The 27987-nt window shown below is 47.6% G+C and overlaps 1 protein-coding gene across 3 annotated transcripts; it reads right to left on the bottom strand.

The window, feature by feature from the left end:
• Window positions 1–1389: 1389 nt before the first annotated feature.
• Window positions 1390–24939, bottom strand: LRRC8A (leucine rich repeat containing 8 VRAC subunit A). Of its 3 annotated transcripts, none has more exons than XM_032233068.1 (4): window positions 24839–24939; window positions 21322–21482; window positions 11460–13623; window positions 1390–3549 (listed from the first exon to the last, which is right to left on the bottom strand). In XM_032233068.1, the coding sequence occupies exons 3-4, from the start codon at window positions 13614–13616 to the stop codon at window positions 3274–3276; spliced, it is 2433 nt and encodes an 810-aa protein (XP_032088959.1). In that variant the 5' UTR covers window positions 13617–13623; window positions 21322–21482; window positions 24839–24939; the 3' UTR covers window positions 1390–3273. The 3 variants fall into 3 exon arrangements, with proteins under 3 accessions (XP_032088959.1, XP_032088958.1, XP_032088960.1); XM_032233067.1 differs by lacking the exon at window positions 24839–24939 and adding an exon at window positions 24745–24832; XM_032233069.1 differs by lacking the exon at window positions 24839–24939 and adding an exon at window positions 24246–24701.
• Between the last annotated feature and the right edge of the window lie 3048 nt (window positions 24940–27987).

Genomic DNA, 27987 nt, shown 5'->3' with positions numbered 1-27987 from the left:
CTCCCCCCCACCCTCCCAGGAAGCTTGCAAATCCCAGGAAAACCATGTGTAATCCCTACTTGGCTGGGGAGGATGGGAGCTGGAGTGCAGGATCGCCCGAGGATAGCAGCCGTCTTCCCCAGGAGGCCGGAGTTGACGTGCCTGTCTCTTGAAAAAGACAAAAGCCCATCGCTCTGATCTCATCCGTTTCTCCAAAGGGCAAGTTACCTTAAGAGCATCTCTGGAGAAAGCCGATATAAGGGTCGGCCGGTCCCCTGGCTGAAGATCTCCCAGGCAGCTGGAAGTGGAGAGGAGAAGGTGAAAAAGAAGAGGGCAGAACCAGCGGGGAGATGGGAGAACCTGGGACCTGTTCCCCCACATTCCAGAGCGATGGAGAAAGGGACGAGCGTGGGAAAGTCGCTGGGCCAGTTTCTCTCTCTCTCTCTAACAACTTTTCTGTTGTTATTTTTTTCCACTCGCTCCTCGTGTCGCTCTCCCCAAGGGAGTGCAAGCGAAGAAACCGGAGTCCTGTATGCAAATACTGCTTTTATTGTTTAAGTCCAGCTGCAGGAGTCTGCAAGGCTGAATCTGCTTCTCCCTCTACCTGCTTTTTAGATACGAGGGAGGGTCTCCTTCCTCGGATTAGAGTTTTGGCTCCGGCTCGAGATTTCTTTTCCCCAGCAGCCGCCTCGCTTGCGGCTCTTCCTCCTGCTCTTCAAAATTATTTCCTTCTCTCCACGACAGACAAATGGACAGTCGGATGATAGATAATAGATTGGCAGAGGATGGATGATAGATGGATGACATAGACAGACAATAGGTTGATGACAGATAGCAGAGGAAGACAGAAGCAGAGAGCACATGGTAGAGGGCCGTCATGGCACACAAAGCCCTCTTGGTGGGCGAGTGTGCTATCACCAGCTGCTCTTCTGGTTTAAAATACAGGCCGTTTTGGGAAGGGGGGCTTTTTGGGGCTGTTTTCAGGCTGAAAAAAAGCCCTGGAAATGGTCTGAAAAACACACCAAAATGCCCTGAAAACAGCCCCCCAAAAAGGCATGCGCACACCGGCCAGCTGCTCTTCAGGTTTCCGGTGCTCCAGCACGCATAGATGCTCACACTTTCGGTGCCCAAAAGGTCCGCCATCACAGGTGTAGGGTTAAAGTAGCCAGGTTCAGAGACCCCTAGTCTAAGCCAAAGTTAACCAAGTTACATCATGGCTTGCGATGGCCGTTAAGTGTGAAAAAGGGCCAAAGTCCCTTTCTTTCAATGCTGTTGTCGCTTCAAACGGTCACTAAATTGTTTTAAATCAAGGAGTCTCTGTGGACTTAAAAACGTTGGGGAAATCTGTGCGTTTCCCCCCCACCCCGTTTTGCTAGGACCCTGATTTAAAGCAGACCAAAGAGCCATGCGTTTCGTGAGGATTTCCAAGAGTAGCTTTATTTCAAACACGAACAATGCCGGCGCCTTGGATAACATCGCATCGGGGCCTTGGTAGCGTTGCCAGCCTGGAGAAATCCTCCCTAATACGGTGGACGGAGGCAGCTGGGAAGCTTGCGATGGCTCTGTCCCATTGGCTGCTGAAAAAGGGGGGGGGGAGAAGGGAGAAAAAGAAGGAGAGGGTCTCCCCCACCCCTCAGGGATCGGCCTGCCAGCAGCAGAGGTGCCCCAAGAGACAGCTGCCAACCTTGGCTGCTCTACCCATCTTCATCACCCAACTGAGCCCATGGAATTCATTCCTAAAGGAATTGAGCCTCTCTCCTCCAGATACGATAGTTTAGTTTTAAGGTATATTAATGTATATATTGGTGTGCGTGTGTATACATATATATATATGTTTTGGAACTGCAGATTTAGTCAGTCCCAGTCCTTCTGGATAGGGCAAGACTGTGGCTCGATCCTGCCCGGGAACCTTGGGAATTTTAATTCCTTGCTCCCTTGGCAGGTGGAATTTTCCAGTTGCAAACAGAGATGGAAATTTTAGTGTGTATGGAGGGGCACAGGGTGTGTGTAAAAAAATAATAATTCATTTTTCACTAGGACAGGCGTGCTGGACAATAGTGCAAATTCGACTCCTTCCTCACTTCCTTGCAAAGAACGGCGTCCCACCCACCCCTCACAACCTCCCCCACTCCCCAAACCCTGCCCTGTACTTTCGGCCACGCCTTATTTTTTTTTAAGACTTGGTGCTGCGCCAGAAGCAAAATCCAAAAGTCTCTTTGGGCAACCGAGGCTTCAAAAAACGAAAACAGCGAAAAAACAGACCAGCTGTTATTATTGTTTAAAAAAAAAATCATAAAGGGAACGGAAATATTGACAGAGTCTTAGATCTCCTGGAAAGATGCTGGTAGCAGGTTAAAAAGGGGAAAAAGAAAGAAGACCCCACCCCCAGTGCATCTTCAGGTTTAGTGTTTTGATCGTCGGTGCCCCTGTTCCCCCTCAGGTGGGCACTTCTCAACTTAGAAGGAATGTCAAATGTCAGTTTAAAAACTAACAACTGCCCACCCAGCATTGAATGTTTATTTTTGCAACTGAGAAGACTTGTTTTTTTTTAAAGGGAAAAATACAGGCTGGCCTCCTTCAACGTGGAAATCCTTTGATCTCACACTCCTGGGAGATTTCTGTCGGAACTAAAGCCATCAAGATTTGGGGAGATCTCCAAAAAAAAATTGGGGGGGGAGGGGGGGTTAAGTTCAGACTTTTGCAAAATAGCGTTCTAAAGTAAAGTACTTTTTTTTAAAAAATGCCACTGCGAAGAAGAAAAAAGCGAAGGCTGAATCTTCTCCGATCCATTCCTCGGAGAGGGTCATTGCTGGGAGTCAGGACTGGACGTGGTGCGAGGCGTAGCTGGACAGCTGGACGCCGTTCCCTCCCTTCGGAGGGGGCGCAGCACTCAAGGACGGGTCCCAACCGCACGGAAGAGCAGCAGGATCAGGCTCTCTGCCCCAACACCCAGCCAGGGGGGGTCAAACCTCCGATCACACCAGCTCCAGTCTCTTTTCTAGCAGGCTGCGGGGGACCAGTTCCCACTTCCTGCCCCACTGAGAGTGACGGACCAATACCCCTTCTTCCCCCAGAGTCCGTCCTGCTTCTCCTCTCCTTCCTGAAGCAGGGAACCGCCTGGTTTCCCCTTCCTTCTGGGCGGTCAGTCAGGGAGCCACGCCCCTCGGGGTGAGGGTCTCCAGAGCACGGGGCCAGGGGAAGCGGGGCGAGCCGAACCCCCTTGTTCAGAGACGGGAAACCGGGCGAGCCCGCGAGCTCCCCGGTTCAGCGGATTCTGCTTTGTCCGGCCACCGTTCAAGCTTGCTCCTTGTCCGCCCTCCAAAGCCTCTCCTTGACCTCCAAGGGGAGGGTGTTGAAGAGGTCCTCCTCCACCACCAGCCCGCTGCGCTTCAGCAAGGGGCAGTCGCCCAGCTCCACCGGAAGGCATTCCAGGCGGTTGCCCCGCAGTTCGATCTGAGACAGGTTGGCCAGCTCGCCCACCCGGGAGGGCAGGGACTGCAGGACATTGTTGCCCAGGTGCAAAGTCCGAATCTTCCGGCACTGGAACAGCTCAGCAGGGAGACCCTCGATCTGGAGGGAGGAAAGAAGAAGAAGAAGAAAAAAATGAGGGAGGGAGGGAGGGAGAGAGAGAGAGAGAGTCAGCCTGTGCTTAGACAAAGGGGAGAAGCTGGACGTTCCGGTTGGCAGAGAGGGAGGATTAAGGTGCAGGGGGGCAAGCTTTCCCGAACAGCAGAATCAGGAAACGACAAAGAGTTGGAAGGGACCTCAGAGGTCTTCTAGTCCAACACCTGTTTGAGCAGGAGACAGCTTCATACAGGATAACAGAGTTGGAAGGGACCTTGGAGGTCTTCTAGTATGTTAAAATATTCATGACTGGGAGAGACATGGGAACAGGGCCAGCCAATGAATAGGCATAGCAACTAAATCAGCCAATGGGAGCTTAAATATAGAATGGAATCTATCCTACCTTAATTCTATCCTTATTCTATGCTATCCTATTGAATTGAATTGATTATATTTCTATGCCGCCCTTTTCCCCAAAGGGGACTCAGGGCGGCTCACAATCCAAGTCAAGGGAGGGGGGTACAAATAAGGAATAAAAAAGACGAACAGAACAATACACAATTTAAAAGCACACAACAGCCATACCATTCGAGACGGGGGCAACAGCTCTTTAGCCCCAGGCCTGTCGGAACAGCCAGGTTTTAAGGGCTTTGCGGAAGGCCTGGAGGGTGATGAGGGTTCGAATCTCCACGGGGAGTTCGTTCCAGAGGGTCGGAGCAGCCACAGAGAAGGCTCTCCTCCGGGTAGTCGCCAGTCGACACTGGCCGGCGGATGGAATTCGGAGGAGGCCTAATCTGTGGGATCTAACTGGTCTAGTGGAGGTAATTGGCAGCAGGCGGTCTCTCAAGTACCCAGGTCCAATACCATGAAGGGCTTTATAAGTGACGACTAGCGCCTTGAAGCGTATCCGGAGACCAATAGGCAGCCAGTGCAGCTCGCGGAGGATAGGTGTTACGTGGGTGAACCGAGGTGCACCCACGATCGCTCGCGCGGCTGCATTCTGGACAAGCTGAAGTCTCCGAATGCTCTTCAAGGGCAGCCCTATTAGAAGAAACACGGCCCATTATTTTCCATTTGGGGGAAGAGGAAGTGGAAGAATTCAGGGTCAAAACTGTTGCCTGAAGAGCTTATAAGAACTTTAAGGACCCTTCCTGGAGCTGTTAAAATTCCCCGGTGGGACCTTCTGCACAAGCCGAGTCAACGGGGAAGCCAGATTCTGCCGTTTCTTTCTTTTGGCAAGAAAATACGGCTTTTAGAAACCATTTTTTTTTCTGCCTGGTCCTGGGAGACAGCCTCCATCTCCTCTGGTGCAGCTGGCCTTGGGGGTTGGAAGGGAGGGGAAATAAAATTGTTTCCAAGCAAACAAAGCAGGCCTCGAAAACAGGAAGAGCCTCCAGGGAGGGGAAGAGAGGTAAAAGGGCCCGTAATTAAATTGCTGCTTTTGTTGTCATGGAGTTAATGAGATCAACACATCGTTTGCGGGAGCCAAAACAGACACCTTCATGGAGGAGGAGGGAGGAGGAAGAGGAGGAGGGGAGGAGGAGGAGGAGGAGGAGGGGAGAAGGAGGAGGAGGAGGAGGAGGAGGAGAGAAGGAGGAGGAGGGGAGAAGGAGGGGGAGGAGGAGGAGGGGGAGAAGGAGGAGGAGGAGGAAGAGGAGAGGAGGAGGAGGGAGGAGGAGGAGGAAGAGGAGGGGGGAGGAGGGGAGGGGAGGAGGAGGAGGGGAGGAGGAGGAGGAGAAGGAGGAGGAAAGGAGGAGGAGGAGGAGGAGAGGAGGGGGAGGAGGAGGAGGAGGAGGAAGAGGAGGGGGAAGGAGGGGAGAGGAGGGGAGGAGGAGGATCCGATGCTAACAACCAGCTTGGGGTTTTTCCAAAGCAGCTAAATTCTTCAACAGAAGTGGGGGGGGGGGGACATAAGCGGAAAGGGGCAGAATGAAAAGCAAAGCAGATTTGACAACCCACCAACCCGGCAATGAAAGACTATGTTTGAGAACCAAGACTCAAGATTTTGCAAACTTTTTTTTAAAACTGCGGGAGGCCGACAGCCAGGAAGGGAAGTGGGTGGGCGAGGGAGAGAGACACACACATTTTTTTCCCTCGACTATATTTGAAGGAGAAGCAAAGAAAAAACATCCACCAGGCAATTTTAGTATCCGGAGTTCATAAATCAAGCGAACTTGATTTAGGGCAGGGAGTAGGGGAGCAGAAAAGAGCTGACTTTAATGTTTTCATTGCAAGTGTTTCCTTTAGGGAAAAAAACTAAGACTAATAATAACACCTTCCTTTTGCCCCAAATATTTGGGTTTGGAAACATTTGAGGGGAAATAACTCATAATAAACATAATAATAAAAGAAGCAACGAAGTTGTTGGTTAGGTCTAGTAGTTAAGTGTTGACTAAGTAGTTAAGAACCGGGAGGGGGCTTTTGCAAGAACTTTGGTCGTTTTAAAGAGTGGAAAGTTCTGTTTGTGACTGTAAGAGACTCTGGGCCAAGCGTTGCCTTGCCCTGCGGTTGGAAACTAATTATCTGGCAGCTCTCCAAGCGAGATAAGGTTCGTGTGGATAAACATTCCTTTGAGAGACTGTTTCACTAAGCCTTGCTGACTGTGAATGAAAGGAATCCACAGTCGTGTAAATAAAAGGGGGTTTGCAGGGACTAAGACTTCATGCTTTCTAAGGAAGGTTCTGCGTCAGAACATTAAGGCACCAGGCGAGAAAGTGGGAGACTCTGAGTTCAAGTTCTGCTTCAGCCGTGAAAGCCAACGGGGTGACTTGGAGCCAATCACCAAGAGACTGGGAGTTCTAGTCCCGCCTTTGGCATGAAAGCCAGCTGGGTGTCCTTTGACTACCAGGAGCCTGTGAGTTCGAGTTCTGCCTTTGGCATGAGAACTACTTGGGTGACTTTGGGATGGCTCCTCTCTCTCAGCCCAGCTCACTTCACAAGGTTGTTGTTGCAAGGAAAATAGGAGGAGAAAGGTGTGCTGGATGTATTCGCCATCACCATGGAGGTTATTTTTTTAAAAAATAATACAGGCGGGATACAGGTAAATAAAAATAAAATTACAAAGCTCTTTAGGGAATTAAGACCCAACGGGCCCAGCTCTGTGAATAAGTACGTTAGAAAAGAGAAATGTTAGGGGAAAATATTTCTTTAGGGTAACTTTTGCAATTCAAAATCCCAAATTGTCTCACTTCATCTTGAGTCCCTCATCACCCCAAAACTAGCCCTTGTTTGTCCTATGTACATAGTGGCTTTTCCAGTGGGCAAACCCCGCTCCCTACTAATACTGATGAGGTTACTTAGTTTGGTAATGAAACGTCTGCAAGAAAACCACTTTGTTTCAGAGGGCACCCAGGAGCCCCCACAGGTTACACTGAACAAGCCAATGTCCCAACATGTGGTTTTATAAGGACTTTGCCATGCAGGGGTCCCCAACTCAGTCACACAAACATACACACACAGACACACACAAACAGTCACACTCCTGTTGCTCTAGGACTGCCAGTTCCCAGACTGGCAACTCCAACACATCCCGAAATTGCCAAATTAGAGAAACCAATTTGCAAGGGAAAAGATTTGCTAGAACTTTTATAGTTCTTCCTTTCAAGAGGGGGGGGGAAAAATGAAACCTTTTCCACGAGAACAAAAGAACGTCTCCGATTGCCGGTCAGCCTCGTGAGAACTGGAGTTTTGCCCAGAAGAAGGGAAAGGAAAAAGAAAAAGGGGGGGAAAGAAATGAGCTTTTCTTTTTTTGCTTAGTTGCAAAAGAACTTCCAGCAGCTGCTTCACCTCCTCTTTTCTCTTCGTAAAGAGTAAAAGGAAGAAAAAAATCCATTTTGGGGGTGGAATTGTAAAGACATTGGCTGGGCTGTTCCTGGATCACCAAACTAACAAGTTTTGTTAGAAGCTGTGGCTTTCCTCTCTCTTGCGTAACAGGAGAACAACTTTTAAAAAAAGCTGCCGAAAAGATTAAGGATATAGAAGCCCAAAACGATAAGAGCTATCCTTAGTGAGGTGGGGAACTTGAAATGGCCAAATACAAACATACTTTCCAAGTAGGCATCTATTTGAAGCTACAACTGCCAAAACATCTTAGGGAGATATTTACACGAGTGAGATTCGAACCGCTCAACACAATGATCAGAGAGGGGAGATTCTACTCTATACACCCTACAATGAGCCTCTCTGCATTTGTGGAGCGTCAGAGGTAGAGGACCTGGCGCACGTCCGATTGGGCTGTTGCTTGTAGAAGGGGGTGGGAGGCAGAGACCTTGGTCCATATAGCAAACGGATCCCCCCTTGGGATCCCCCTATCAAAACAACTTTCTTTATGTGTAGCCAGAACTGGGAAATAACATTTAACACAGCCACAGTCTTTTAACAAAATGGGTCGGTTGGGATCTGAGATACATGGAACTGATTGGGGTAGATTGCAAGGGTGACACCAAAATGTAATTTTATCATATTTTTCTCTATATCCTAAATTATTGCATTCTATTCATTCCAATTCCATTTTAAATGGTATTTTATTCCAATTTCATTTTAAATCGTATTTTATTCCAATTCCATTTTAAATGGTATTTTATTCCAATTCCATTTTCAATCGTATTTTATTCCAATTCCATTTTCAATTGTATTTTATCAAATTCCATTTTAAATCATATTTTATTCCAATTCATTTTAAATCGTATTTTATTCCAATTCCATTTTCAATCGTATTTTATTCCAATTCTATTTTCAATCGTATTTTATTCCAATTCCATTTTCAATCGTATTTTATTCCAATTCCATTTTCAATCGTATTTTATTCCAATTCCATTTTAAATGGTATTTTATTCCAATTCCATTTTCAATCGTATTTTATTCCAATTCCATTTTCAATGGTATTTTATTCCAATTCCATTTTCAATGGTATTTTATTCCAATTCCATTTTCAATCGTATTTTATTCCAATTCCATTTTCAATCGTATTTTATTTCAATTCCATTTTCAATCGTATTTTATTCCAATTCCATTTTAAATTGCTTTTTTCCCCAAATTTTAGTAATAATTTGTTTCTGCAACTTTACATTTTGATGTGGCCCCCAAGGACTAGTCAATAAAGGCTCACTTTCAATGTCAGAAAAACCCCAAGGGTTTCATTTCTAAGCAAGGCAGCTGGCCAAGTGCCCCATCTTCGTGACCCGTCAAAAGCACGTTCCACAAAAGCGCGGTCAACGAAATCGCGTATGTGACGTCATCACAATGCGACGAAAAAGATCGAAAAATTGAAATAAAAATTAAATTACAGCAAGCCGATTCACATAAAGGTAAGGGTTAGGTTAAGGGTTAGGGTTAGGTTTAGAGCGTTAGCGTTACGTTTAGCGTTAGGTTAAGGGTTAGCGTTAGGTTTTTCGTTAGGTTAAGGGTTAGGTTAAGGGTTAGGTTAAGGGTTAGGTCTAGGGTTAGGTTTAGGGTTAGGTTTGGGGGGGTTAGGGTAAGGTTTTCGCTTTATTTTTACATTTTTCGATCTTTTTCGTCGCGCTGTGATGACGTCACAAACGCGCTTTCGTCGACCGTGATTTTGTCGTCCGCGGTTTTGTGGTGGAACCCCCCATCTTACATCCTTCCATGCCACATTTGTTAAAGGAATCACAGCAGTTGTTAAGCGAGTCACATGGTTGTTAAGTGAAACCTGGCTTCTTCCCCTTTTGACTTTGGCTGGTCCCGGGGACACCGTGACTAATATTGTATATTAAATTTAACACTTTTAAAAAAATAAAAATTACAAGGGGAAAAAAGTGGGAGGAGGTTGACCGGCAGAGACTTGGAACCTAGCCTTCCAATTCTTTTAGAGAAAGAAATAAAAAAAATTATCAAGGAAATAATGGTAATAAAGTAAAGACTAATAGCTGTCGTGAGTCACGGTTTTATTCGTGGTGGCCAGAATCCCAACGAAATGAGAGTTACCTCCTAGTGGCTAAAATCCCTGGATTAAAGTTAATCCTGGCCTACTGCATAAAAATAACAAGCTTTCTTTTTTTTAATCTTGACAAGCCCTCTCCTTCCAAAAGCACTTCTAGCGTGGCCGTCCCCTGATAAATCGCCAAAACCTTGTTTACTTTTCCAGCAACGGGCATGATAAAGTGGGCAGCTCAGGCTCCTGTGTAGCTTTCTCCCATTTTCTCTCTTTATTTTAAGATCAGAACAAGTAAACAGAGCCCAAAAGGCACACACAGCTCTGTTATTTCAGCTGTACGGGAAATTGTCAAGCCCTAAACTAAAGCCCTGTGAGATATGTATGTATGTATGTATGTATGTATTTAGTGTCACAACCCCTGGTATGCCCCAATTATGGGAGGAAGCTAATTGCTTCCATTCTCTGTCCATCGGCTCGTCACAAGAGACCATCCAGACAGAAAGCCCAATATTTTACTGTTGCCTTTGTTACATTTTGTGTTGTATTTGTGCTGATAAATAAATAAAGGGAGACTAGTATAGATCTATTTCAAACTATTTAGCTCTCATCAGCTAGCCATACCCTTACTGGGGTTTGAACCTGTGCTGTATTACATATTAGGCAGTTGTGTTAACCACTAAGCCACAAGATTCTCCTCCTTTATCAGCTGAGCCAGGGAAATAGGTATCTATTTAGTGTCACAACCCCTGGTATGCCCAAATATGGGAGGAAGCTTACTGCTTCCTATCTTTGTCTATCGGCTCATCACAAGAGACCATCCAGACAGAAAGCCATTATTTTTACTGTTGCCTTTGTTACATTTTGTGTCGTATTTGTGCTGATAAATAAATAAAGGGAGACTAGTATAGATCTATATTTCAAGCTATTTAGCTCTCATCAGCTAGCCATACCCTTCGAATCCCAGTGGTTCTAATCCCAGTAAGGGTATGGCTAGCTGATGAGAGCTAAATAGCTTGAAATATAGATCTATACTAGTCTCCCTTTATTTATTTATCAGCACAAATGCAACACACACACACAGATATATACATACATACATACATACATACATACATACATACATACATACGTAGATCTTTGGTTATTCGGTTTTTTCCCCGCATAAAATTGGAAGTGTCTTGGCGACGTTTTGACGAAGTCTCATCAAAACGTCATCAAGACACTTCCAATTTTACGCGGGAGAAAACCCAAATAACCAAAGACCTACATACTAACACCCGCGAAAACCTCAGAAAATATATGTATAAACACACAAAATATATATAAACAAACATATAAACATATAAACATATACATATACATATATATATATATATATACACACACACACACACACATACACATACACATTTAAAGTCACATATATATATGTGACTTTAAAGGTATGTATATATATATGGTGTAGTTATAAAGAAGAAATCTCCGGAATTTTAAAATATATTGCTCACTTAGCTTTCGTTAGCCAATGTAACGTCGTCAGAGTATAAAAACCATTAAGGAGATATTTGCCTTTATACACTATTCATCAATTTGGCCATTCTGTGTGTGATAGGCCCATCCACCTGCCTCCCACCTGTAATTAGCTTTGTTATTTTTACATCAGGCATGTTAATCGATGCTCTTATTCCTCCCCGCACCCTATCGAGCACAGTTTGGGCTCCTCCCCCCCAGGGAATAACGCTGTCTTGTTGCTTTAACAGCATTCTCTCCGGCTTCCTATCACGCACGCAATGGCCAAATTGGTGAATAGTGTATAAAGGCAGGTATCTTCTTAATGGTTTTTACACTCTGACGATGTTAGCAGTGGCTAACGAAAGCTAAGTGAGCAATATATTTTAAAGTTCCGGAGATTGCAACGTCTGTTTCTTCTTTTATATCTACCTATACTTGTTCTTAAATTCAAAATCCACGTAGGATCTTATCGCGGAACACACCCGCACAAACACACCCCTTTCCTTACCCTGTTGGCCGTCACCGCGAGGTTCTGCAGGTTCTGCAGCGCCCCGATTTCCGCCGGTAGGCAAGTCAAGAGGTTGTGGCTGAGATCCAGGTAGCGGAGCTTCCGGCAGAAGAAGAGCTGGGTGGGCACCTTCTCGATCTTGTTGCGGTTCAGGTAGAGGCGCTCCAGGTTGGTCAGGTTGCCGATCTGCACAGGGATGTAGGCAATTTGGTTGTACCAGAGCTTAAGGCAGGTGAGGCGGTGGAGGTGCTGGAAGCTGATGATCTCCTCGATGGTCTTGAGGTTGTTGTCCTTGAGGTCGATCTCCTGCAGGTTGTGGAGGCTGAAGATGGAGTGCGGGATGCGCTCCAGGTCGCAGCGGATGAGCTCCAGCTCCGTCAGGTTGACCATCTTCTTCAGGCTGTTGAGGACCATGAGCTTGGTGCCTTCGTTGTTGATGGAGAGCTTCTGCAGGTGGACGCCCACGTCCGTTACCACCTGGGGCAGCTTGGTCAGGTTGCTCTTCAGCCTCAGGACCTTCAGCCTCTTCAGCTCCCGCAGGCCGTCGATCACGATGTAGCGGTTGTTCTCGGCGCTCAGGTTCCCCGTCAGATGAAGCTCTTCCAGGGTCTTCAAGCTGTAAATCCACAAGGGAATCTCCTTAATGTCCGTGAACTTGATGTGTAAGGATTTCAGGTTCTCCCTCAAGAAGGCCAGAGCCGGGGCCTCGATTTTGGCCGCCGTGTGGTACAGCCAGAGCTCCTTCAGGCTGGTGAGCTGGGCGATGCTGGGGGGGATGGTGACGTCGGGGATGAGCTCCAGTTTCAAGACCTCCAGCTCAAGCAGGTCAAAGACCGTGTCGGGAATGCCGCTGAGCATGAAGAGGTGCAGCTCCAGCTTGTCCTGGGAGTTCTTGGTGATCCTCTGGCGCAGCTTCTCCAGCGTCCACTCGTTGTTGAGGTTCAGCTGCCGGAGCTTGTTTTCGCTCACCTCCGAGAGGAAGACGGCGAAGCGCTTGGAGTAGAGAGGGTCGTACTGGTCGATCAGGTGGAGCATGAAGGCGAAGTCGTTCTTGACGTCGGGGATGTCGCTGTAGCTGCTCTCCTCTCGGATGGACTCGAAGGAGTACTTCTTGAGGGACCTCCGGAGCATCCACCACAGGGTGTACATGCAGATCAGGCCGTAGAGGACCACCAGGCTGATGTAGAAGGACGCCAAGATCTTGAAGAGGGTGGCCAGGGGGTGAGCGCAGCGGTACATGCGGTAGCCCGTCAGGCTCTCAATGTCCACTTTGCAATCGATGTCAAAGGTGATGTTGTTGACGTAGTAGACCGTGTAGCAAATGATGAGGATGAACTTGATGACCTTGATGATGGTTTGCCTCATGTAGAGGCGATAGACGATGTCTCCTTCCTCCACGTGGGTCCGGAACTTCTTGACCTTCTCGAAGAGAGCTTTGGCCTGCTCCCCTTCCTTCTTGTCCAGGACCCCGTTCTCCGTGCGGTCCACGATGCCTTGCTCAATCCGAGACTTGGTCCTCTGCAGCATCGGGGCGGTGGCCTCCACGTCTTCGCTGATGTTGGAGGACTTCTTCTCCATCGAGCCGTTCATCTTCCCGAAGGCCGGCTTGGGGTCGCTCTCCTCCACCACCGTCTCGGACAGGGCCCGGGTGGTCCACGGAGAGTCGAAGCACTTCAGGAGGATGGAGACAAAGTGCTCCAGTTTGGAGCTAGTCCTGGGGAACTTGAACCAGAAGTTGCTGCAGGCCAGGAAGATGAGGGTGTGCAGCAAGACGAGGTAGGGGAAGTACTTGGCAAACCAGTGAAGGCGGTTTTCGTAACACACGGCGTCCACGTAGTTATATTGATGGCGGTCGAGGTCGTATTTGATCCCGGTGGGCCCAGGGTCCAGGGGCGTCCCCAGGGAAGCATTGTAGTAGCCGGGGTCCACGTTTGCAGCCGTCCATTCGCGGGAAGAATCGTTGCAAGCGTCTTTGGTGACCCATTTGCAAGGCAAGCAGATCATTTTGTCCTGGGTGACCTGGAGGGTCCCGCCAAATACGGCGATCATTAGCATCACGATGGAGATGTAGTCCGTAAAGACGTCCCACCAGGGCTTCAGGATGCGGTACGCCGGCTGGGTGTCCGCAAAGTAGCGCAATTCCGTGACGGGAATCATGGCTCACCTGAAAGAGAGAGAAAACGGTCAGCAGGCGGGACCCACATGCACAAGGAAGAGTTATCTGGCCTTCAAAGGGTTCTGAACCACACTTACCACATTTGTGAATTCGGCCTACGGCATAAAACAGGGGCCCCAACCTCCGGGTCACGGCCCACCTCTGGGCCTTGAGTGGACGGTGGAAGTGGCACACATCTGATAGCAGAGACGGCTATCATGTCACCCCCCTAGCCCTTCTCTTCATTAGACTATAGGTCAAGGTTCCCCTCGCACATCTGTGCTAGTCGTTCCCGACTCTAGGGGGCGCTGCTCATCTCCGTTCCAAAGCCAAAGAGCCAGCGATGCCCGAAGACGTCTCCGTGGTCATGTGGCCGGCATGACTCAACGCCGAAGGCTCACGGAACGCTGTTCCCTTCCCACCAAAAGTGGTTCCTATTTTTCTACTTGCATTTTTTACATAATTTCGAACTGCTCAGTTGGCAGAAGTTGGGACAAGTCACGGGAGCTCACTCCGTTACACCCGCTGAATTGCCAACCTTTCTGATTGACAAGCTCAGCATCTTAACCACTGAGCCACCCTTCTCATTAGACATCCCCGGTTCCTGTAACCGTCCTTCCTGGGTTTTAGCAAAGCAGAAACAAGGAGGGAGCTTATGGCCAAACTCAAAAGCCCATTCCCTTCCCATCTGGGAGAAGACTTTGTCCACCTGGATTTGTTTCCCTGAGAGACACCCCAAGTTTCTCGTGGTGGCTGAGGGCAGGTGCATCTGAAGGGTGACAGGGAGGCAGAAAGGGCCATCAAGAACTTAAAGGGAGGCTGTTCTGACTTGAAGAGCTGGGAGAACATTGGGAGACAATGATCTCCCTGTTAAGACCCCGTGAAGCATCTGCTCAAAAAATAAAGGATGACAATAGGCCCAGTTCTTCTTCCTTGGCCCATCGGATGTTCTCATGGCCCTTTCTGGTTTCCTCTTCTTCCAACCAATCACAGTCTGGACTGAGCCATCCATTGTTTTCCTTCTCCGAAAGGCCTTTTAAGGAACCCAACACTGTCTTGGAAATGAAACCCAACCCGTAAGGCCAAGGCAGATGCTTTCTCTGCAAAGATGGTCTCCTGAAATGGTTTCCTGAATATCACGATTGTTTTTCTGATGAACAACAGATTAGGCTTGATCTGTACTTGATCTGTACTTCAATCATTCACAGACAATAAGGCAATCACAACAATAAAGAACTATTGTTCAAAACAGTGTCGGCATTTTACAAGCAAAGGGTCAACTTTCACCTCTACGGAATCGCTATCATTCAAAAATGGAAGAAATTGTTCAGTAAAGACGAAAAAGATAACTAAGGGGTAAAACCTGATTTAAACCTCTGTTTTAAGACTGGTCAGGAATGGAAAAAAATGGAAATTCAACTGGGAAAAAACAGAGAATGCTTTCTTCTGTGTAATCTCAGCTCATCGGCTGCATGTATAATATGGTAGATTGAGCTTAATTTCAGTGGTAGGATTCAGCCGGTTCGCACCACTCCAGGACAACCGGTTGTTAAGTTTCTGAGCAGTTTGGAGAAATCATTAGGGCAGAGCACCGGTTGTTAAATGATGGGCCGGTTTCCTGTTTGACTTCATGGTGTTTAATTAAAGAATCTTGGAAAAAATGTATAATTGAACACAGGTAAAGGAGATGCCAAGGGAATCAGGTGAGTGCAGGAGACTGCAAACATTTTCGGCTGTTTGCAGTGTTCCAAGGTGACGGGATTGCATTTTTTCAATGGTTTTGTCACAACTCATTCCGGGTTTTTTTGGCAAAACCGCAACCTTAAGCAAACCATTCGCTTAACAACCACTGCCAAACAGGTCATAAAATCAGGTTGGTCATGTGAAAAACGCATTTTATGACCGTAATGGGCATATGTAGAAGTCAGTCAGCCTTAATCTGCTGTATTCGTGCAGAACCACAAAGATGCATTCATTAGCTGAGAGTTTGCTTTATTTCCTGCAGGGATTATTAATTTCACTTTTAAGACTCCTTCTCCTCGGGGACAAAGGCAGGAAAAATTAAAGCAAAGCACTCTAGAAACGCAAATATGCATTCGGCAAAAAAACGAGAGCCGTGCAGGGTGTTTTTTTTTAGCAAACGGATGCAAACTTCCAACCTTCTGTCAAGCTTTACGCATGCCCCTGAAATAAATCACAGCTTTCAAAATTCAGAAGTCATACTTTGCAATACAAGGGAAACAAAGCAGTTTGAATCAGCTGACAAGTTTGGCCGGGACAACCTTATTTATTTAAACTTATGACTGCAGGAAACACGTTCCTTTCCATGACCCAGTTTCATTTTTCGGCACAAAGAATTTCAGGCAAGTGGGAAGAATCCTTTGAAAAAGGACCTTCAATTCTCAAGGTCCCAAGAGAAGCTACGAAGAGGCTCAACTGCGTTGGCATCATGTTGAAACGGGGCTGAAAAGATTTTCCCACTCCATTCGGTACCTGACAATTAGTTCCATTCACACAGGGCGTCTTTGTGGTTAAGCAAGACAGTTGTTAAGTGAGGTTGGCCCCGTTTAGTGGCCTTCCTTGCCACTAAGTGAATCACTGCAGCTGTTGAGCTAGTAACATGGCCGATGAGTGGATTTGGCTTCCCCATTGTTGGAAAGTCGCAATGACCACATGATGCCAGGACACTGCAACCGTCATAAATACGAGTCAGTTGCCAAGTGTCTGGATTTTGATTATGTGACCATGGGGATGCTACAACCGTTGTAAGTGTGAAACACAGTTTTCCCAGTGCCATTGTAACTTCAGTCCCTGAATGAATGGCTATCAGCCAAGGACTACAAGTACAGTAGTGCAGTGTTTCTCAACCTTAGCAACTTGAAGATGTCCGGACTTAAACTTCCAGAATTCCACAGCCAGCGAATGCTGGGGAATTCTGGGAGTTGAAGTCCGGACATCTTCAAGTTGCCAAGGTTGAGAAACACTGCAGTAGTGTTTTACTGATTATCAGCAAGGCTGTTATCAGAATATAACAATTACAGAAAGAAATATGACAACTAGCAGAAGACTAAAAAACCTACTTGTACGATACAAAATATTTGGGTTCTCACTACACAATAGTTCTGTTTGTAACCAAGTATATTAATTTTCCTGCGGCGAAATTTTAAGTACCTACAATTACAGAATTGGATGGGGGGGGGAGAATTATTTTATGTTAGAGCATCTCTGGCCTACAGAGGCCCTATTCAGAAGCAAGAGTTTGCAAACCCATCTGTTAAACCCTCCTAAATGTTGGGTTTGATGGTTCACGTCCAGCTCTTCCCTCAATTTTGCTCAACTTCCCGGCTTCACCTCCTGGGACACTTGGCGGATTTCAAAAGGATTAAAAAAAAAAGAAATTGCCCCACAGTTATCTGGTTTGTAAACAGTGCTTCTCTTTCTCTCTCCAGTAACGCAGTGGGTGGCCTGTTTTTCTCCAAAAATAAAAGCTTCTGAAATGCAGATTTTTTGTGTGTGTTTTTTGCACCAGAAAGAGAAATGCTCCGAAGTTCTCAGGCCCTAAAATTTCAGCCTGGCTATTCTATTCCTTTTAGTTTTTTCGTTTTATCGTTTATCGTTTATTTCATTTGTATGCCACCCTTTTCCCCAAGGGTACTCAGGGCGGCTCACAACTCAAACCAGGGAAGGGGGATACAGACAATTTGACAACAACACAAAACAATACATAATTTAAAAGCGCAACAATCATACCATTCGAGATAGGGGCAAACGATTCTTTAGCCCCAGGCCTGTCGGAACAGCCAGGTTTTAAGGGCTTTGCGGAAGGCCTGGAGGGTGGTGAGGGTGCGAATCTCCACGAGGAGTTCGTTCCAGAGGGTTGGAGCAGCCACAGAGAAGGCTCTCCTCCGGGTAGTCGCCAGTCGACACTGGCCGGCGGATGGAATTCGGAGGAGGCCTAGTCTGTGGGATCTAATCGGTCTGGTGGAGGTAATTGGCAGCAGGCGGTCTCTCAAGTACCCAGGTCCAATACCATGTAGGGCTTTATAAGTGACGACTAGCGCCTTGAAGCGTATCCGGAGACCAATAGGCAGCCAGTGCAGCTCGCGGAGGATAGGTGTTACGTGGGTGAACCGAGGTGCACCCATGATCGCTCGCGCGGCTGCATTCTGGACAAGCTGAAGTCGCCGAATACTCTTCAAGGGCTGCCCCATGTAGAGCACGTTGCAGTAGTCCAGTCTAGAGGTCACAACCCCCCACCTCCCAAGTAAAGACGTTGTAAAGTTGGTTTTGTTGTTGTTGCTGTTGTTGTTGTGTGAACAGAAGAAAAATCTCAACGTTCTGAGCACATTTTGGTGGGAAGGGAACAGCGTTCCTCCGTGCGCCTTCGGCGTTGAGTCATGCCGGCCACATGACCCCGGAGACGTCTTCGGACAGTGCTGGCTCTTCGGCTTTGCAACGGAGATGAGTCGGGAATGATTAGCACATATGTAAAGGAACCTTTACCTTTACTAATATATTTTAACAATAAATCAGTAAATAATTTTGAAGAAGCAAAAGGCTGGGCCAAACTCTCTAGAGCCGAGGTGGCGCAGTGGTTAAATGCAGCACTGCAGGCTACTTCAGCTGACTGCAGTTCTGCAGTTCGGCTGTTCAAATCTCACCGGCTCAGGGTTGACTCAGCCTTCCATCCTTCCGAGGTGGGTGAAATGAGGACCCGGATTGTTGTTGGGGGCGATATGCTGACTCTGTAAACCGCTTAGAGAGGGCTGGAAGCCCTATGAAGCGGTATATAAGTCTAACTGCTATTGCTAACTGCTATTACTAATCCTGCTGCTCTCTCTAGCAAATGAAGAGGCAGGTTTGCACCCGATGCCACAGTCACAAGTAAAGTTTACTTAGGATCATACGTAAGTCGACGGACTTGGGGACATTAAGCTGAGAAAAGTCTTCAGCTCAATGCAAAGCTGTGCCAAAGGCAAGCTACTCCGTTTCTTCCTTCCTGGAATTCGACTGGAGGGAGGACCCTAAAACCTGGCACGGAAACGGGCAGCCGGGAACAAGGCACACCGATGCAGCTGTGCTGCCTGAGAAGGATGAAAGTGCCAAGTCACCATGATCTGTGCATTATCCTTTTTCAAGGGCAGGGTGTCTGCAGTTCAGCAGGGGAAGGAGAACAGGTGTGTGAGGCGGGACAGGCTGGGATGGCCAGGAGGGCTTCCCAGCATTAAACCAGGATCTGCCCAAAGTCCAGAATTTTTTTCCCCCACGGGGCAATTCTGATCTTCAGAAACCCTGCAAATTTAGTGGGAAATGAGATCTCCAACTCTAGAGCACTGGAGTCTCCATCTGAAAAGTAGAGATAGTCTTTGGTAAGGTAAAGTTTAAGGTTCCCCTCGCACATCTGTGCTGGTCGTTCCCGACTGTAGGGGGCAGTGGTGCTCATCTCCGTTTCAAAGCCCAAGAGCCAGTGCTGTCCGAAGACGTCTCTGTGGTCATGTGGCCGGCATGACTCAACGCCAAAGGCTCATGGAACGCTGTTCCCTTCCCACCAAAGGTGGCTCCTATTTTCCTACTTGCATTTTTTACCTGCTTTCGAACTGCTAGGTTGGCAGAAGCTGGGACAAGTAACGGGAGCTCACTCCGTTATGCGGTGCAAGGGATTCGAACCGCCGAACTGCCGACCTTTCTGATCGACAAACTGAGCATCTTAGGCACGGAGTCACTGCGTTCCTCTAGCTAGACTTGCGACCAAAATTGACCCCCAAATTGTTGTTTTGTTAAACGCCTCACTTAGCAACAAAAACTTTGCCCCGTTTTACGACCTTTCTTGTCACCGTTATGAAGTGAATCACAGCAGTTGCCAGCGACACGGTCGTTGAGTGAATCTGATTTCCTCGTCGACTTTGCTCGTCAGAGTCACAAAAGACAACCAGAAAGGTCATAAAATTGGGCGAACCTCGCTTAACAACCGAAATGTTGGGGCCAATTGTGGTCGTTAAGTTGAGGACCGCCTGTACCAACACTTCACACGACCTTGTTAGTATCCTGGATGCCATCTAGAAAACAAGTGCGTGGGCTGACTTTTTATTCCTTTTCCCTTTGTTAAAACCATTACAAATGATTAATAATTGATCATTGCATCACTCCGCTATTCCGCTAATCCTTCGTTTTCGGGCTGAGCTCTGGGCTTTTTCTCCAATCAGATCGACAAAAGAAACACTCGTAAAACGAACCCTTTCATTTCGAGTGGGGGGGAAAGGGCAGAAACTGGTTTTTTAAAAACAGTCACGAATCGAGGTTTACGTGTCCTCAAAAAGGCCGTGGGAACGCTGACCTTCCCAATACAAAGTCACGTGAACATGGTGGTGGTGGGGTCCCTTTACGACGGGCTGGGTATTTTCCTCCCTGCAAACCACCCATTCCGTGGCTGCCGTAACTGTGAACGCTCACAGAGCGATCGGTCGTTAAGGGAGGACTTGTCTGTATTGCTTTATTCGGAGCATTTCTACGCCTGTGCTGTGATTCCATCTGCTTCAATGGCCTGCGGCTGCACACACCAAATGCGCACAGCACACTCACGCACGCACACACACACACAGAGGGAGATGTGTGAGAAGAACGCAATCCACTTCTCCACTTGTGATGTTTTGCCCTGCGTGAGGTGCTAATAGTAGTCAGTCATTAAGAGGAGAAGCTGAGATTTCCTTGCCCCGAGCAAAGCTTCCATCTCCGGGAAACCCAACAGGGATATTCTTGTCGGCAGCTTCACTCCCAAGCGGCAGAAGCAGCCCGTGTGAGCACAAGCAGGACCAGAGATAGCCCTCAACTTGCAAAGACTTGTTTAGTGACGGCTGGAGGTTACTTAGAGGGGCACTGAAAGAAAGCCACCAATCTTCGCACTTACAACAGTGCAATCAAAATCTGGACACTTAGCCACTGCCCTGTGTTTGTGACCTTATGGGGCCCTGCAATTTGTGACCAGCAAAGCCAGGCTTGCTTAATGACTGCGTTATTCACAGCAGCAAAAAGGTCGTAAAATGGGACAAAGCTCGCTTAACAACCGGCCAAGCTTAGCAACAAAACCTTGAGGCTTCATTGTGGACGCAAGTCAGCAGCTCCCCCCGTTTTGGATCGGGAAGGATCCATCGTCCAATTCGAGGCTGTGCCACTCGCCCCGCCCACCAATTACAGGCCGTCCTCGACTTACGACCACAGCAGAGCCCAAAGTTTCTGTTGCTAAGCGAGACAGTTGTTAAGTGAATTTTGCACCATTTCACAACTTCCTTTGCCACCGTTGTTAAGTGAATCCCTGCAGCTGATAAATTAGTTAACATGGTTGTTCAGTGAATCGGATTCCTTTCGACGACTTTGCTGGTCATGAGGGTCGCAAAAGGGGAACCACGTGACACATACACACACCCGGGACACTGCGGCCGTCATAAATAGGATACCAGTTGCCAAGTGTCTGAATTTTGGGGATTGCAAGAGTGGAAATTGGTCGTAAGTCCATTTTTTTCAGTGCCATTGTAACTTTGAGCGGTCATTAAACAAACGGTCGTAAGTCAAGGGCCCTCCGTCCTAGAAGCCACTTCGAAATTGCTTCCTGGCCCCATGGCTGCCTCGACTTCTGACCATACGCCCCTCTTCTGCCAACCGAGGGCCTGCTTCCCCTCCTCCCCGTTTCAAAGACAGGAGAAATGGCCTTACCAAACCGGTCATTCCCGGGACGTCTTCCCAAAACGTGGCTGGCTTCTCTCTCTCCGCTCTGCTATCTGCACTTCAGGAGGCTGTGCTGGAGTTCGAAGTTATTGGCCCGGGAGGGATCCTGAGTCGGGAGCCAGTTCCCAAACGCCATGGAAGTCGTTTTCCTAAAAGAGAGACCCGTTCGGTCAGGGGGTTCCGTTCTCAAAACAAATGCTCAAGTAGAGGCACGTGGGATTAAACTTTTAAAGTTTGCAAAACTGTTTTCCCACCTTCAGCACTCATGAATGCTTGGGAACCCTCCAAAGACACAGCCTTCAACTCCCAGAATGCTTAGCACAGTGTTTCTCAACCTTGGCAACTTGAAGATGTCCGGACTTCAACTCCCAGAATTCCCCAGCCAGCATTCGCTGGCTGGGGAATTCTGGGAGTTGAAGTCCAGACATCTTCAAGTTGCTAAGGTTGAGAAACACCGGCTTAGCACGTACCCAGGTCACCAGGGGAATGCTGGGAGTTGAAACTTTGCAGCTGGCTGACTGACAAGCTTTCCTTGCTTCAACGATGGAGAAAGTGGAGCCAGGTACAGCCTGGTGCACCATATACTCCAATCCTCACAAAATGGCACGTTGCAGAACAACAGAATTGGAAGGGATCTTGGGAGGTCCTCTAGTCTAACCCCCTGCTCAAGCAGACCTTACGCCATTCCGGACAAATTGGCTCTAAATTGTTCTCACGCTGAACCTTAAAAAACGATTCCCTCCAGAAAAGAGGCGTTGAACCAAATTTACATCTGTTTACTTCTATTTGAATTATCAGGAAATCTAAACTGTGTTTTTTTCCCTTTCCTCGCCCTCACCTGTTTTAATGATTATGTTTTATGGCATGTTTTTGTTCTGTGGTTTTATTTCTTCTTTTATCACACTTGGGAGATGTTTTGGGACGGAGAGGAGCAAATAGCAATAAACGCATAAAATAAATACAACCGTTTCTTCTTGTGCTGCAGAATGCAAATTCTGACAGTGGAAAACTCAACAGGTTAGGAAGCGGCTTGTGAAAGAAGAATTACCTCCATGCGACCTATTAGATCTCATCGATTAGGCCTCCTCCGAGTTCCATCTGCCGGTCAATGGTATGAATGTTGTGTTTTTAATTATGTATTGTCTTATATGTTAAAAGTTTGTCTCCCCCCTCCCCTTTGGTTGTGAGCCGCCCTGAATCCCCCCAGGGAAAAGGGCGGCATACAAGTAAACTTCAAATCAAATCAAATCAAATCAGACAGCAGCATCGCCTCCCTACAATGTCCCCATAAATCAAAAGGGCTCTAATAGTGCTTTTTCTGCCTGGCCAATTTTATTAAACAGATTTCTGATGCATCTGATGAATTAGTTTATTTTATTAAGGCAGAAAAGCTTAGTTGGAAAAGATTGGGTTTTTTTTTTTTTTTTTGCTCCCTTAGACAGTGGCAACTAAATTTGATAAATAAAGAATATATTCTGCCAAATTAGTAGCCCGTTTCTCACTAAATAACCCAAGGAAATCATCCTTTCCCCATCCCTCTCTTCCAACACCTTAATTAGCTGCCCTTCCCCAACAGTCAAGCCAAGGAAGAACTGCTAAATGTTAGTTTTTGTTTTTTTAAAATTTAAAGTTCCCGGAATCTTCTATCTTGTCCGTCTGCACTCGGATCATCCCTGTTTATTTTCTCCCTGTCTTAAAAGGACGCTTTTGGCATGGTTCCTGGAATGACAACACTCCGCTGTGTTCCTTTTCCTCCCCTCCCAACAACCCCAGGGAGGGCATCACCCCAGATGAACCAGCTGAAAGGGATGCACACACACATTTGCACAAGCGCACGCTAGGCTAGAATGGTGCAAAGGTACCAATGGTGCAAAGGCAGGAGCACCACAAACGCAGCAAGGGCGTCTCCTGCAACCGAAGAGCCTTTGGAGTGAAAACAATGACGGTTGAAGTTCGGCCAGAAAATGCAAAGTTAGTCACCTACTTGCCCCCCCCTGTTGCCTTAAATCCTGCCCACGCCTTCATTTCTTTCTTCTTTCTTCATTTCTTTCTTCTTTCGCACATTCCTTCTTTTCCCTCCTCCACCCAGTTTCACCTTTCCGGGAAATGGGATTAAGCCCCCACACCCCAAAATGCCTCCAGGCTTGGCCCAACTTTGAAGTCAAACACACACCCTGCTAAGATTTTAGCTGGGCCATCTCTTGTTTTCTTTCCATCTCCTTTCCCCTCTCAAGGCAGGGACTAGTAACCCGCTTTCCCGCTTTGCCAAGATTTCCCAATCTCCCTTTTCATCTTCTACACATGGGCTGTGGGGGGGGGGGCTCTTTCCACACCTCTCTCCCCCCCCCCACACACACCCAATTCAGAAATTCCTAAAGTGCATGTAGGTCTCTGGTAGTAAACTCCCTTGCAGGGTTCAAAAGCCAAGGGGGGAGGGAGGGGTATGGCTCTCTGACTTACCCGGCTTTCTCATTCCTCCCCCTCCCCAAAAGACCCCCACCATGTGAGAATCAGTCAAGACCCCCTGCATGTTTTGAATTTTCCCTTTTTTCAGTGTTCCCCCACCTCACCCCTACTGACCTGCCTTCCCTAAAGCGACCTGCTTGGGGGTATTTTTCTTTCTGGGCTCGAGCCCCCCCTTTGCCGGAGGCACCCCAAATATATTCTGGCCTACGAAATCTGGGGAAGGGGGGGGAACCCTCTTCCTGACCCATGCTGTGTAGAGCCCCCAACTCTTTTCCCCAGCCTCCTTCTCTCCCCCTAACCACCTCCAGGCTTTTGCCCAGCCTCCCCCTCCTCCAGGAGCCCCCCCAAAAAAATTCTGTCCTGCTTGCAATGCTGTAAACACCCCAGGCCCCTCCGCGACCCCCTCCCCCCTCCCAGCCTTTCCTGTTTCTCCCCAAACTCCCCACCTGCTTCCCAATTGGCTGGGTCCAGAGACCCTTTCGCCCATCCTGTAGAGGGGCCACTTCGTCCACTTCTGGCCAGCCTGGGATTCAATCAGCCAGGTCGCTAGTCCTCTTGAGGATCTGCCTCCCGTCCATGTGGCTGGGCTCAACTCTCCTCTCCTTGCCTTCCAAACAACCCACCCCCCACCCCCACCCCGCCAAAGGCAGTCTTGCCACGAAGCCAAAACTCTGGGGAAGGGGAACGCCTCTTCTTTTAGATTAATGAAGTTGCTAGTCCTCAGGGGCCCTAAGCCTGCACTATTCGGGGGTGGGGGGTGCTATGGGGCTCCCCTCCCTATTCCCTTGCTCTCTCTCCCCTCCCTCATAGCCACTGAGCCAAGTTCCTAGTCCTCAAGCTTTCCAGAGCTGCCCCCCTCCCTCGGGGTTACCGCTGCTGCCTGGGGAGGGGGGGGTCTCTTGGCCCCCTCCCCTCCCCCCCCCTGCCCTTCCCCCCAGCACCCACCTGGTGGCGCCTCCCGCGGCGGAGCCCCGTCTTTTGTCCGCCCCTCCGTCCCTCCTTGCACCACTCCGCGCTGCCGCCCCGCCCCGGAACTGACCTCACCCGGCCGGCCTGGGCATCCCTCGCGGCGGCGGCGGCGGCGGAGAACGAGGAGCGCGCCAGGCCGCCACTAGACGGCGCCATCTTGGCGGCTGTGGGCGGGGCCCCGGCGGCGCTACGTCGCCAGGAGAGGGGCGGGGCCGGAGGAGGAGGAGGACGTCGGCGCCATCTTTGGAGCGGGCAGAGGCTGGCGGCGGAGGCCATGTTGGGCAAGGGCGCCAGTCAGCGCCTGGGAGGGCTGAGCCCGAAAGGGACCCTGGAGGTCTTCTAGTCCAGCCCCCTGCTCAGGTATGGGGCCTATAACATCCCAGACAAGGTGCGTCGTCTCTTTTCGTAAACTCCCAGTGAATAGAATAGAGAATATAGGATATAGAAGAGGAGAGGGGAAGAGAGAATAGGATAGAATAGAAAATAGAATAGGAATAGAGAATAGAATAGAATAGAGAATAGAGGAGAAGACAGAATGGAATAGAGATAGAGAACATAATAGGAATAGAGAATAGAATAGAGAATAGAGAATATAATAGGAAAATAGAATAGAATAGGAATAGAGAATAGAATAGAGAAGAGGAGAGGAGAATAGAATAGGAATAGAATAGAGAATATAATGGGAAAATAGAATAGAATAGGAATATAGAATAGAATAGGAATAGAGAATAGAATAGAGAATAGAATAGAGCATAGAGAATAGGGAAGAGGAGGAGAGAGGATAGGATAGAATAGAATAGGAATAGAGAATATAATAGGAAAATAGAATAGAGAATAGAATAGGAATAGAGAATAGAATAGAGAATAGAGGAGAGGAGAAGAGAGAATAATGAATTGAATAGGAATATAGAATAGAGAAGAGAAGAGAATAGAAACTAGAGAATATAATAGGAATATAGAATAGAGAAGAGAAGAGGAGAAGAGAGAATATATAGAATAGAGAATATAATAGGAAAATAGAATAGAATAGAGAATAGAGAATAGAATAGAATTTGGAATGGAATGGAATAGAATAGAATTTGGAAAAAAGACTTATGACTGGTTTTTTTTCACACTTAAGGCCATTGGATCATCCCCGTGGTCTTGTGGCCAAAATCCAGGTGCTTGGGCAACTGATTCATATTTATGACCGATCCCCTTTTGCAACCTTCTGACAAGCAAAGTCAATGGGGAAGTCCTGTTCGCTTAACAACTGGCTTACTGAGTTATCGACTGCAGGGATTCACTTAACAACTGTGGCAGGTAAGGTTGACAAAATGGTTCCACCACAAAACCGCATTCGACTAAACTGCGCTCGACGAAACCGCGTAGCTGACGTCATCAACAGGGCGACAACAGCGCGGAGACAGAAGCACGCTGTAAACGCTAAACCTAAAATTAACACCTAAACCTAACCCTAATCCTAACCCTTAACCTAACCCTAAAGCTAACCCTAAAGCTAACCCTTACCTTAAGTTGAATCGGCTTGCTTTCAAAGCGCTATTTAAAGCGCCCTTCTTTCTCTGCGCTGGCTGTTGTCGCCCTGTTGATGACGTCAGCGACGCGGTTTAATCGGGCGCGGCTTAGTCGAGCGCGGTTTTGTCGTGCCACGGACAAAATGGGGCAAAACTCACTTAACCCAAGTTCCATCCGACCAACCCTTTAGCTTGGTTTGAAAAAGCCATGAACCATGGCCATCAAGCCACTCTTTTTTTTTTCTTCCAGAATTGGTTTCTAAAAATAGGAAAGTAGATGCTGATATCCCAGCGTATACAATACCGCAAACATCCCCAAGATGTTGGTTTTAATGGCCCCTAAATAGCAACCTAATCTGAAGACTTTCATTGAATCAGATTCCAATGAAAAGTCGTTTTGGGGGAGAGGAATCACGAAGTGGCATTGTTTTCATTGCCAAGTTTTGACCCGACTGAGAAAAAAAAAAAGCTGAAATATTAATGAAGGAGAATGAAAAGACATTTTTTTTGCCATTTCATTAGAGCAGAAACCGAAAGTTGTTTTTTAATTAACAAAAAAACAAGCCTTTTTTTTACAATCCTGTTTCCAGCAGACATCCAGGTACAATTAGGTCTGCAATAATAATACAGGCGATTGATCAAGGAGAACATTTGTAGCTCAAGGTTGAAATAAGGGGATCTGAGGAAGAGGAGGAGGAGGAGAAGGAGGACTGTGGGGTCCTGGATGCTCTCTGAGCATGGCTGTTTTCTTGCAGACCTTTCATGATCCAACTAGGTAACATCATCAGTGTTAGAAGGGAGTGGGGTTTGTAGGGAGGAGGAGGAGAAGGAGGACTGTAGGGTCCTTGCCGACCCAAGATAAAGACCAAGAAGGATATTCATGACCCAAGAAGGATAATAATATCACCAGTGTCCATCATTCATTCATCTTCATTCATTCATCACTCAGACGTTTGTTAACCCAACTAGGTAACATCATCAGGTTCCATCACAAAACCGCGGTAGACCAAAGCGCGCTCGACGAAAGCGCGTACGTGACGTCATCACAGCACGACGAAAACAGCACGCTGTGAGCGGTAAACTTAAAATTAACGCGTAAATCTAAACCTAACCCCCCCAAACCTAACGCTAAACCTAACCCTTAACCTAACGCTAAACCTAACGCTAACCCTTAACCTAACGCTAAACCTAACCCTAATGCTTAACGTAACCCTAAACCTAACCCTAACCCTAAACCTAACCCTTACCTTTATGTGAATCGGCTTGCTTTAAAAGCGCTTTTTAAAGCGCCCTTTTTTCTCCGCGGTCGTATTTGTTGCGCTGATGATGACGTCACGTACGCGCTTTAATCGGGCGCGCTTTAGTGGACCGCGGTTTTGACGTGCCACGACATCATCAGTCAGACGATCCTATAACATGATGAATGTACAATGTGGGAACTAGTGTGCAATGTTGGCAAACTGTCAGCTGCCACTTTCGTCGACAGAGAATAACCTGGATTATAAAGCCAGCGGGTTTGAAATTGACCAAACCCTGATTTGTGGGCAAAGAAACACACACACACACAAACACACACACGGCAATCCCCCGAACCAGCTGCAGCTCACAAGGCTTAATGCACCAAATAGAAGCGCATGGCCCTCTCATGCACGCCTACTTTTAAATGCAGCCAGTAGCTTTCCCGATTGGCTGGCAGTCCCTTTAT

Source organism: Thamnophis elegans, chromosome 16 (assembly GCF_009769535.1).
Source record: "Thamnophis elegans isolate rThaEle1 chromosome 16, rThaEle1.pri, whole genome shotgun sequence".
NCBI classification, from domain to species: Eukaryota; Metazoa; Chordata; class Lepidosauria; order Squamata; family Colubridae; genus Thamnophis; species Thamnophis elegans.
This window is presented reverse-complemented; position numbering and strand designations above follow the sequence as displayed.